A 12,447-nucleotide genomic window follows, 5' to 3' on the forward strand; every position below is an offset into this window, starting at 1 on the left:
TTTTTCCAAGTAGTCCCTAAAGGAGACTCGTAACAACTGTCATAGCAACAGCTGATGTTTACTGAGTGCTTATAATGTATCAGGCGCTCTGCCAAACATTAACCTAAGTATTTACTTCACTCCTCATAGCCACCCTAGGAAGCATTATAAAAGACTAGTAATTGCTAAGTAGCCCAAGGACGCCCAGGGAGTGGATGGAAGGGCAGGGAAGCAGCCCGGCTGGCCCTGCTCCGTGTCCACACTGAGGCAGAGGCAGCGCCTCACTCTCCTGGCACCTCATACCAGGCCGCGCACCCCCCAGGGCGCACTCAAACGAGCAGTCAGTGAATGAATACATGACATGCTCTTTGCTCAAAAATAGAACAAAAAAACACTTTCAAGTGATACGAAAGGGGACTTTAATGTGAAAGGGGCATTTATTGCGTAGAAAGGAAAAAGCTTTAAAAGCAGATCCTTTCTTGACAATTTATGGTAACTAACTTCTTTAATCCTAAAAAATCCACACTGTCACTGTAATACAAATTTCCCATCCCCTTTTCACCAGGCCGACTTGAAGGCTCTACCCAAGTTAACACCCAGCCAGGGACAGCAGAAGTTTTACTGTGTCTGAAAGTGAGCTGGGGGTGAGGATCAGAAAACCAGTGCGTCAGCCCTGAAGTGTTTATTTTATGATTCAATCTAGTCCTCCTTACCCCCGCCTTTTAATATTATAAGCAATATATGCCATTATGACAGCTGTTTAGGGTGAAAGAATTCATTAAGACTATAATTATCTGATAAGACTAAGCACACTGTCTAATCCAACTTAGGGCAGATTCATCTACTTCAACTAAAAATACTGAACAGGAAAATTTAAAAAGGTGAATAATGAAATAAAAACCCTGCAGGTCCTATTTCCACTATATATTTCCCTAGTGACCTAAGGAAGGTATCATTCAAACAAAGAGTCATAGTGTGTTTTAAATTTGTATTAATAAGAGTTCCGAGTGCAAATAAACTTGACATTTAGAAAAAAAAAGTTATTCACTAAGGTTTGTTCATAAAGAAAAACTTGTTCTGTACAATCTCCAATTTTAATGCTTAATACCATAATGCTTCTAAGTCTATAACTAAATTTTAGGTTTAATTTAATAATTCTGCCTTATTGCATCTGGTTAAAAAGACTAGAAAACATCAGGTAGAAAAAAGCAAGAGACTAAGTAAAATGACCTGAATATAAAACTTTACTAAAGGCCTTTTTACAAAAGCCTTTAGAACAAAAAAACCCTAAAAATTAGAATACTTTTGGCTGAAAAATTAGCAGCTATGAACAAAATTAACATTACATAAGAATATTTTATCAAGAACTGCACTGCAATAATATTGTGGTTTACATATATTAGATTTATAATATACTAAATGCTTATGTATATCAGTCATAGAAAACTCTTTATTAAAAAATTTTTAATATAGTTTAGCACTTTTGAGAGATTCAGTTCCCAGTAAATAACAGGAACACAATTTAGAAGATGCTAGGTGGTAACATCTTTTAATTAGAGACCTAACCAGGTCAGTCTTGTCAAAGAATTATGAAATTATATTCAATAATAAGCATTTATAAGAACTCAAGATAAAACAGTAACTCTAGTCCCCTCATCAGTATTTATGCTTGGCATGAGGAATCATACTATGAGCAAATATGAAGTAAATTCTTGAAAACAACAGTTCACTTTAGAATAAGTGCCAATCAACATTTATTTATTCTTCCCCTGATGCACTATTTCCACCACTCTTCATCTGAACTGTGTTTTTTCCTTGGTTGGTGGTGTATTACTGTTTCTTAAAGACCAATCGTGCCCAGCTAAGCCAAGGTCATCAACTCCTTTGCAGCTGAAGTGAGCTACAAACAGCAAAAGACCAAACACTTTTCAACAGAAAATCAACCACCCTACTCAGCAAGGCAGAAGCCCCATCTCTAAAACAATTTTAACCAAGGTTGCTTTAAAATTAGCCCTGTAAGTCCAATAGTATCACACTATCGTTGTCTCTTTGGTTTGACAGTAAGTTCAAATCTTAAAAGTATGTATTAAAATTTCCTAGTTACGTTACTCTGGAAACATAATTGAGTTGAAAATCTTGCTATTTTGGGATGGAATTTCTTCTATTCCGTGTATTTGGTATGAACTCTCACATCTAGTCACTGAGATATAAAAAGTGTAGGAGATCAAGAAAACGAATTACTGATTACACTGCACCCAAGCCTCTGGGAGCCATGACAGGGAACTGTCCACCCAAACAAACATCTTCTGAATTCAACCTAATGTATTAGCACAGTTGTAGGTAAGTGATTTAACGAGACTCTGTAATTGGGAAATGAGTAGCATTTAACTGTGGTTACTTCCAGAGGAATGGGAAGTCCCCATGTTGTCACTGTTCCACTTAAGAGTACCTCAGCCTTGCCACACTTCCCAACAGAGCCTCTCACTCTTCCATTCGACAATCAGCAGGAAGACTGTATTTAGCTCAGAGAGGATAGGGCCAAAAATAAATAAATAAATAGGGATAAAATAGAAAATGAATACGTACACCAATGGAGTAAAACTCCCCACTGAGCTGATTCAGAGGTAAAACCTATTTGTAAAAAGAAAGTAAGATGCATCTCTATTTTCGGTTTCAGTCAAAAGAGCATGCTTCATTCTTGGCAAACTAGCTACGTGGTGTGATATGATCTACTTTTTATTTCCGCTGTTATTTATACTTTAAAAACTATTGCTTAATAAGGACTTCTTAATATTTATTTAAAAGTCTGTTTATAATACTGTATTAAAACATTTTAACATTTACAATTGGAAAACATATATACTCTCGTCAGTCATCTCAGTACTACTTCTTCAATTTCATCTTCTACAGAATCAGCTGCTTTTACTGCTGGTTTATTGTTTGCATGTTTTAACTGGTGTCTATTTGGATTAAAACTTTTTCCTTCGCTGAAGAAAAAGTCATCATCATCGTCAACATATTCCCTGCCCCTGCTGCTTTTATCCCCAGGGAGAAAATTTAGAGGGTCAGAGTCTCTACTGGTCGCAGCCAGAGAATTTGGGTCACTGTTTTTAGAGGAAATGCTGATGCCGCCACTGGCACCAAATAGCTGTTCCATCAGATTAGCTTTTTTCTCTTTTCTTGTAATTAAATCGACACTGTCTTTACTAAATTTCTCTATACTGTTTCTTTGGAAATCCAAAAGGCTACTTTTTTGGCTAACTGGATTTGACTTCCCTAATGTCTTCGCAAATGAAGGCACATAGCTACCAAATGCAAGCTCATCTGGAGAGGATGGTTTTCTGATACTGCCCGGATTCTGACCATCTCCTTTTGTACTGAAAAGACTGATGTCTTGCAAATGATGCCCATTAAATAATCTCTCTGGGGATTCAAAGAATGTGTGTGTTTTGGGGTTTCTCTCTGGGGAGTGCAGTTTTGATTCCAAATCAGGAAGCAATGGCAGAGAAGGATATTTTAGATTCCGAGGACCTTGGGATTCTCTGCTGATTTCATTCAGTTTAGCAAGTAGCATTTCTCTCTTTAGCCTTTCTTCTTCCTCTTCTTCCAATTTACCAGTATTCTGAATTTGGTACGTTTCCATTTGGTATCTTCCAGTTTCCAACGCTGGCTTTTCTTCTCTCTCCAACAAAGATGTCTTTTCCTTTTGCTTTTTAGCAAGTTCTTCTCTTTCCCGCTCTGTATAAAATCACATTTTAAAAATGGGATTTTATGGTAGTATTTTCAAATAAGAAAACTCAACTCTCATCTTTTACACAACAATAGCTTTATCTAATTTGTGTATGATCAGTACAGTGAGGGTGGACACCATAAATTTCATTTTTATACTTGATATTCAGGGTTTCAAAAAATAATATCTACTTAATATATATTTAAGATTCACAATTATAGAAAAAATGTTGTTCTTCAAGTTAGGGGTGAGGAAGAAGGTTCTCTGCCTACTTTTTATACCTAATAGTGTGCTGTACACTGAATGGAGGATGGTGGGATGGGTGGAGCAAAGACTTTAAATTTAAAAATAAATTGAACCTTTGGATGTCATACCCTGAGAAGAGGATACAACATCACTTATGTAGTGTTCTGACAGAAGATGCAATAACCTGAATTTAATTAACAGAAAACTTCAGATAAACCCCAAACAAGAAACATTTTATTTAAAAAATGGGTCAGTGTTCATGAAAAATGTTAATCTCACAAAATATTTTTAAAAGGCTGAGAAGCTGTTTTAGATGAAAGGATACTGAAAAGATATGAGAACTAAATGCAATTCATGATCACATCCTAAAGGGAAGAAAATGCTATAAAGGACAACACTGTGTCAACTGACAAAACTGTACTGTGGATGGCAGATTGGAGAAATGTGTTGTATCAAAGTTAAATTTCCTGAAGTTAAACTATACTGGAATGATAAAAGAGAATGTCCTTAGTTTGGAGAAATACATATGAAAGTATTTTAGGATATGGGATATGGCCATGAAGTATACAACTTACTCTTAAGTGGTTCTCTGGCTATTATTGCCACTTTACTATAACTTTGAAAGGATTTCTAAATGAAAAAACTAAAAATATTAAACATGTAAGAACACTACGCATTTGGTAACTTTAGTAAATGGCACATATTCTCACTGATAATCAGATCATTCCACACAGACTCCAGGAAAAAAAAACATCAGTCAAAAATGACAAAGAAGTGATAGTCTTCTGTTACTTTATTCCTTTTCCTGGTTCCTAGACAGAGCTGACCATAATACCTATTTTCTACTCTATAGTTTAACATGTGCAAGTGTCTTCCTTTGTGGTTTAGCCAACAGTGATATAAATGTGGCTTCTATTTCAACTGTTAGATTGTTTTAAATACACACACAAAAGTGTACATACTCTAAGCAACAATTAGGTCATGATTTTTTGTTAACTTTAAGGGAAAAACAGTATTTCTCTGTAAGCAGCTAATACATAATTAATAAAATACATGCAAAGGATTAGAGTCTGGGATCCTTCTCGCTTATTATACCTTTAAGACATTTTATCCAAATGGAAATGAATTTATTCCTGAACTTCATTTCCAGTATCTGAAACTATGTGAATTGGTTCACTAAAATTCCACATTAATGGTTGAATATGTTAAAGATTTATATATTAAAACCAAAGAAAAATTATAGGAATATATTCAAGGCCTCACAATTCACTGATTTTAATGTTTGGGCTGGTCTACAGACTAGACAGTCTCAAGGTCAAACCAATAAACAGGGTTGTCTTTCAGCTATCTCTTCATCAAGCTTTAGTTAATACACAAAGAATTTTTTTCCCCTTTCAACTGAATTCTACTTCATCTGAATTTTCTGAAGGTAACTTGTTTCTATCCCCTAATCCCAAATAGAAACTGACTTACAGTCTTCATTCTTTTTCTTTCCTTAGTAACTTCATTCAAATATTTGTGACTGCTTGATAGACTCCCCCCACGACTGTATCAACCTTTTCTTGTTCTGTATAACCAATTCCCTGTTCAGGGGATATTAACCCTTTCTTTTCCAAGGGATGCTGACTTATCACTTGCTTAAACTGTTTCTTACCATCCTCCAGCTTCTCAGCCTCCTGTTTCACAGCATGGAGTCCTTGATCTTTAACAAATTTGTCTTCTCTTTCCACAACTGGGTTTAGAATCCCTGCTTCTTTATGATCCTCTCTCTCTTGAGATTCCAGATCCTATTATACATTTTTTTAAAATGCAAGTTCACATGCAGGAAAAGGGGGGAAAAGCAATTTAAATATCATAGATTTATCTCCCATTAAGCACAATCCCAACTGTTAGAAATTAAAGCAAATTTTCCATTTCTAAAGCAGCAAGCTACAAGTTACCACCTTTGAAAGATTTTCCAAAGCACACAAGATTATTTCTTACTTTAGTTAAAATTTTTAAAGAGGCATTTGGAAAACATATCAGAACTAATATAATGGAAGCAAAACCAATACCCTACATAAAATTCTGAAGAGACAAGTATCAGGAAGTATCCTTACTGGGCTTCCTTGGTGGCACAGTGGTTAAGAATCCACCAGCCAATGCAGGGGACACGGGTTTGAGCCCTGGTCTGGGAGGATCTCACATGCCGCAGAGCAACTAGGCCTGTGCACCACAGCTACTGAGCCTGCACTCTAGAGCCCACGAGCCACAACTACTGAAGCCCACGCTCCTAGAGCCCGTGCTCCACACAAGAGAAGCCACTGCAATGAGAAGCCTGCGACTGCAACAAAGAGTAGCCCCCGCTCGCTGCAACTAGAGAAAGCCCACACGCAGCAACGAAGACCCAACACAGCCAAAAATAAATGTTTATTAAAAAAAAAAGGGAGGTATCCTTACTTTGCATATTTCACAACAAAATCTGATGAATTCAGTTAGCCAATATAGGCTATTCATCAACTATTAAAGGCCAAGTGATATGGTGTTGAGCTGTAACACCGGCAATGACAATGGCATAGAATCTCTCAAGTTTATACTGTGCCCAAGGTCTCCAACTAATAAATCTTATAATATTTAAATCAAATAGAGATGTAAACTTAAAATTTATTGTTTCTTATGGCCCCTTTCACGTGTGTAATGTTTCTTAATAAAAGTAAAATTTATTACTAGTGGATTTGTAGAGAATCGTCTCCTAGTATCCATTTTCCCCTTCTTCCTTTTTGTTACAGAATCCCTTAAGTTTTACCAGAGCACAGGGCTGCCTAACTGGAGACCACATTTGCTAGCCTCCCCTGCAGCTAGACAGGACCAATGGAATGTGAGTGGAAGGATGTATGTAACTTCTGATCACATTTATAAAAACAAAAGCTGCTTGCCCTCCACTTCCTCATTCCTCCTTCTCCCAGGTATGATAAGACAATTGCAACCACACAGATGCAGATGCATACTTTTTGATCGAAAAACAATAAGATAGAGAATGGCTACCATGGAACAAAGGTGTCTACCTATCCTGGGGACTACCCACTGACCTTCAGTTTATTACAAGAGAAAGAATCTTATCTCTTGCTTGAGCCACTGTATTCTGGGTCTCTTTCCAATAGCAACAGCCTATACTTTTACTAACAGCTCCCATTTGCTGGGACCCCTTAAAGTGACAGGATTAGTCTTAAGAGCTTTATAAACTTCATGATTAGTTATTACTACAGACCTGAAGGGTAACCCACCCTTGTTTTATAGATTAGGAAACTGAGGCTCCAACAAGTCACACAACTCACTAAAATGTTAGAACTGTAATTTAATTAAAACGCAGTGCTAACTCCAGGGCTATATCCTCTTTCACTATATCAGGTTGCTGCTGCTGCTTCTGCTGAATCTTATAAAGGGCAAATTTTTTAACCCTTCTAAAGTTAAGAATTACTTTGCTATTCCACACTTTGCCTTTTCAAAAAAAAAAATCTAGTCTCAAGGATTTGTAAATATAGGAGGAATCACACTTAGCAGATACAGCTAACTTATCTAAATTGTAAAACAAAAACAAAGGAAAAAAAAAAAAAAACTAGAGTACACACAGAAATCAATTCAGTCCACACACAGGAAGGGATCTCAGGATCCCTGGGATACTTACAAGTAGTATCAAAAATATAGCATTATATGAAATATGAAGGATCCCTCGTATATTGTTTTCTTTAGAGTTTCAACTGTAAACACTAAAGATAAAACCCTATTAGAGAAAAGGACCTTCCAGTACTCAATATGAGTCCTTTTAAATGAAGATGCAACACAGACCTCCTGAATTCCACTCTAATTTGAATGAGATAAAGTCAGATTCCACTGCAATTACTTTGCTCGACATTCAGCTAAACTATAAAATTCTCTTACATAGGAGGCCAAAAAAATTAAATGTAGTCAAATTCTAACAAATCATTTGAAAGCTATTATAACTTGCTATTAAACATAAAAGCCAGAAGGATTTTTAGAGACTATCTGGTAAGAGACATAAAAGGTAAGAAACTTAGAAAATTTTCTTTTCTTCTTCCTCCAACCTAGAAAGTACAATTGACATTTCTGAAGCATCTGAAAGATACAGTGTTAACGCAAAGGAGTTTAATAAAATGCACAGATGTTACCTCTTTCCCTGTAAAAGGCTAGCTGCACATTTATACAGCTATGGCACTAGTTTCATTGCTGAAATTTTTAAATGTTTGATATTGTGCATTTAGGAATAACTTCAAACCTAGAGTTTAGTACCTAATCATATTGCTAAACTCACCAAAGAAAGACGTTCAGGTTCTTTCCATTTGTTTTCATAACACATAACTGTTTGTGGTGTTATAGGATATTCCTCCAGCTCGAAGTCTTCACTGGTTTGTACTTCTTTTGTACACTGGTTTGTAAAATCACTCTGGCATGCAGCTACCATGAAAATTATAAAAGAATTTTTCCAATCATATTGAACAGTGCTAAGATATATGGAATTCAACTGGTATATCTTCACCCTCTAAATGAGAAAATGCACGTTTCTCAGCTCCATGACTACTCACTATTACTGTTTTTATTTCTAGGATTTACTGGCAATTTTGTCATTTGAGGACAACTCTGAGGGATAAATCTATTAAACTATTACAAAGTTTATGTTTTTAACTTTTTGCAAACCAGAGAAGAAGGAAATTACACTTTTGTTTTTTAAAAAAGTAAGAATATGCATAAAAATAGCAAAGTATTTATATGAGTGAAATGAAATGACAGCTGGGATTTGCTTTAAAATACTCTAGAAAAAAAGTAGAAAAAATAGGTGAAATAAAATTAGTAAAATGTATAACTGTTAAAGGTGGTGATACATAAATAAAGGTTTATCATACTATAATCTCCTGTTTAGGGTATGCTTATATTTTTTCATAAAAGTTTAGAAAAATAAGTTATAATAAGAAAAACAATTTTAATTATGTAAAACATAACTGTAATGACCTCAAGGGAAAAAACTGAGAAAGTGAAAGGATTTCTGAAAAGTACCTATAAGGAAATTTATCTCAATAAAGTTCTTTCCCTTCATCTTCCTTCTACTTCAAAATTATTTTATTATTAATAACTACAATGTTTTTCAACAATAATAACTACTATACCATTTTTTCTTGATGTAATTTCTTTTTCTTTCTTTGGAGAAGACTTTGGCAGACGATTAGAATATATGTTTTTTATGTCCAGTTCTCTCTCCTTTTCCTGAAAACAAACCCAACACAATTAAGAATGTAGAGGGGCTTCCCTGGTGGTGCAGTGGTTGAGGGTCTGCCTGCCGATGCAGGGGACACGAGTTCGTGCCCCAGTCCAGGAGGGTCCCACATGCCGCGGAGTGGCTGGGCCCGTAAGCCATAGCTGCTGAGCCTGCACGTCTGGAGCCTGTGCTCCACAACGGGAGAGGCCACAACAGGGAGAGGCCCGCGTACCACAAAAAAAAAAAAAAAAAAGAATGTAGAGTCTCAGTTTAAAATAAAACAAAAATCCTCATCTTTTCAGCTGGTATTTTCCTTACCAAGTTGGAATATACCTAAGTTCAGCTTCCCTTTGTAACTACCAGCTATAGAAAGGAATGTCTTTAGGACATTTAGGTTATGGTAGAGCAATGATCCTCCATTGGAAGTCCAATATGCACTAGCAGTCATGAAAATCAGAATAAGGCAAACTTCATTTTCTACGCACTCCTACATGACATAGTAATGTCTTCAACTGACTTCCAGGCTTAGCCACACAGACAAAGAATTTAATTAGCACCTCTCAAATGTGGGTTCCAAATTAATGGTGAGTTAAAAATTAGACCCCTTTTTTTTTTTTTTTGCGGTACACGGGCCTCTCACTGTTGTGGCCTCTCCCGCTGCGGAGCACAGGCTCCGGATGCACAGGCTCAGCGGCCATGGCTCACGGGCCCAGCCGCTCCACGGCGTGTGGGATCCTCCCGGACCGGGGCCCGAACCCGTGTTCCCTGCATCGGCAGGCGGACTCTCAACCACTGCGCCACCAGGGAAGCCCTAGACCATTTTTTAAAACACAAGTGTTCTTCACCATTTTGCAGCTATGGCTTTCTCTGAGAATGAAAATTCTATGCAAGATAATGCATAAACACTTAATGTTGCACAAAATTTCAACGCATCAATGACCTCTGGATAGAATTAAGAACACCTACTTTAATAGAATTAATTAATTCTAATGCTTCCTCTAAACACTGTGAAAAGGAAGGGCATTATTTGGAACATCTTTAAAAATAATCAATCATGGGGTTATCTGAGGAAGAACACTGAATTATTCAACCATGCAACACAGAAAAACTCTAGTTCCCATAACTTTCTTGCAGGATTTTATAACTTTTTTCAGTTATATCATTCCTATTAGTGTATCTAATGTCTCATTTTTGGTTATAGTGATTATATTAACAAATATTTTCTTCATAAGTGCCAAAGAAAATATTAGAATTTTGTAAATGATATTGTACCAAAGTTCCAAATATAAATGATAACAATGTTTTAAAATAGAGTCTTCATCTAATATATAACATAGGGAGAAATGATGCCATTTAAAATAAAGTGCTTACCTTTAATTTGTGATATAGTTGTTGTAGCTCCTTTTGAAGAACTTTATTTTCATCATTAGCCTCATATGCCCTTTTCCTTTCAGCAAGCAACTGTCGCTGGAAACTGTTAGTACTTAGCTCAAGGTTTCTTGATAGTTCCTATGATATGTGTATAAATACATTAAAAAATAGTACTTAAAAATAATTCAACAGTAAAATACTGCACTTAGTGTCAAAATGACATTTTTAGTGGTACTAAACAAGACATACAAATCAGGTTGGGCTTAGTGTTCATAAACATACAATAAAATGGAACATAGATTTACCAACAATTTAGTAAGATACTTCGCCTATTATTCCTCTCTTTGTTTTCCACAATGATTTGTAGATAAATTCTTAAGCAGTTGCATCAAGAGCACATGGATAGTCATTTAAGTTGGGAGCAAGAGACAGCCAAAGGATGTGATGAGAAGCACTGGCTTTTGGGAATCATTGTTTGGGCAAATAGAAACTGAGGCAGCTGTGTAAAATTACAAAGCACTATTCAAGGTGCAGAGATCATCATCCCAGTTTTTACTTATTTCAGCTCTAAAGACACATAGGATCAAAGTGAAAGGATGGAAGATGATATTTTAAGCAAACAGAAACCAGAAGAAGGTGGGCATAGTCAGATAAAATAGACTTCAAGGCAAAAAGGGTAACAAAAGACAAAGAAGGTCATTATCTAATGATAAAGTGGTCAACACATAAAGAAGACAACAATCATAACACATACACTCCTGAGACTTGCCTGGTGATCCAGTGGGTAAGACTCTGTGCTCCCAATGCAGGGGGCCCTGGTTTGATCCCTGGTCAGAGAACTAGGTCCCGCGTGCATGCCACAACTAAGAAGTCCACATGTCACAACCAAGAGTTTGCATGCCACAACTAAGAAGTCCTTATGCCACAAGTAAAAGATTGCACATGCTGCAAGTAAGACCCAGCGCAGCAAAAATAATAAATAAATAAATATTTTTCAAAAAACCACATACACTCCCAACACCCAAGCACCAAAACATATTAAGCAAATACTGATAGATCTTAAGGGAGAAATCGACAACAATACAATAATAGTAGGGGACTTCAATACCACACTATTAGCAATGGAAAGACTGTTCAGATAGAAAATCAGCAAGGAAATGTTGGAACCACACTTTAAAATAAATGGACTAACAGACATATACAGAACACTACATCCAACAGCAGCAGAATACACATTCTTTGCAAGTGCACATGGAACAGTCTCCAAGATTGATCATACTGACCACAAAACAAATCTTAGCAAATTTAAGAAGAATAAAATCCTACCAACTATCTTTTCTGACCACAATGGTATGAAAACAGAAATCAACAATAAGAAAGTGAAAAGATTTATAAATATGTGGAAATTAAACAACACACTTCTAAACAACCATTAGGTCAAAACAGAAATCAAAAGGGAAATTTAAACATTACCTCAAAACAAATGAAAATGGAAATACAACATACCAAATCTTGTGGGATGCAGTAAAAGCTGGAAGTTTAGAGCATTAATGCATATATTAAGAAATTAGAAAGATCTCAAATAAACAACCTAACTTTACACTTCAAGAACTCGAACAAGTTAAGCCCAAAGTTAGAAGGAAGGAAATAATAAAGATCAGAGTGGAAATAAATGAAATAGAGACCAGAAAAACAATAGAAAGGATCAATGAAACTAAGAGCTGGTTCTTTGAAAAGATAAACAAAATTGACAAACCTTTACTTGGACTAAGGAGAAAAGAGAGAATTAGAAGTGAAAGAGGAGACATTACAGCTGAACTACAGAAATGCACTGAATCATAAGCAACTAGTATGAAAGATTATATGCCAAAAA

General features: G+C 36.0%; 1 protein-coding gene across 1 annotated transcript in view; it reads right to left on the minus strand.

Annotated features, from left to right (window-relative positions):
* Positions 1-1,422: 1,422 nt before the first annotated feature.
* Positions 1,423-12,447, minus strand: part of LCA5 (lebercilin LCA5) — a 67,765-nt gene continuing 56,740 nt past the window's right edge. Inside the window, exons 4-8 of the mRNA XM_082634010.1 lie at positions 10,575-10,712; positions 9,115-9,211; positions 8,265-8,407; positions 5,610-5,742; positions 1,423-3,717 (exon numbers count right to left, since the gene is read on the minus strand). Of these exons, the coding sequence (XP_082490136.1) occupies positions 2,852-3,717; positions 5,610-5,742; positions 8,265-8,407; positions 9,115-9,211; positions 10,575-10,712 (1,377 nt within the window). The 3' untranslated portion in view covers positions 1,423-2,851. The remainder of the gene's footprint in view (positions 3,718-5,609; positions 5,743-8,264; positions 8,408-9,114; positions 9,212-10,574; positions 10,713-12,447) is intronic.

Source organism: Mesoplodon mirus (genome assembly GCF_964341445.2).
Source record: "Mesoplodon mirus genome assembly, chromosome: 10".
Lineage (NCBI taxonomy): Eukaryota > Metazoa > Chordata > Mammalia > Artiodactyla > Ziphiidae > Mesoplodon > Mesoplodon mirus.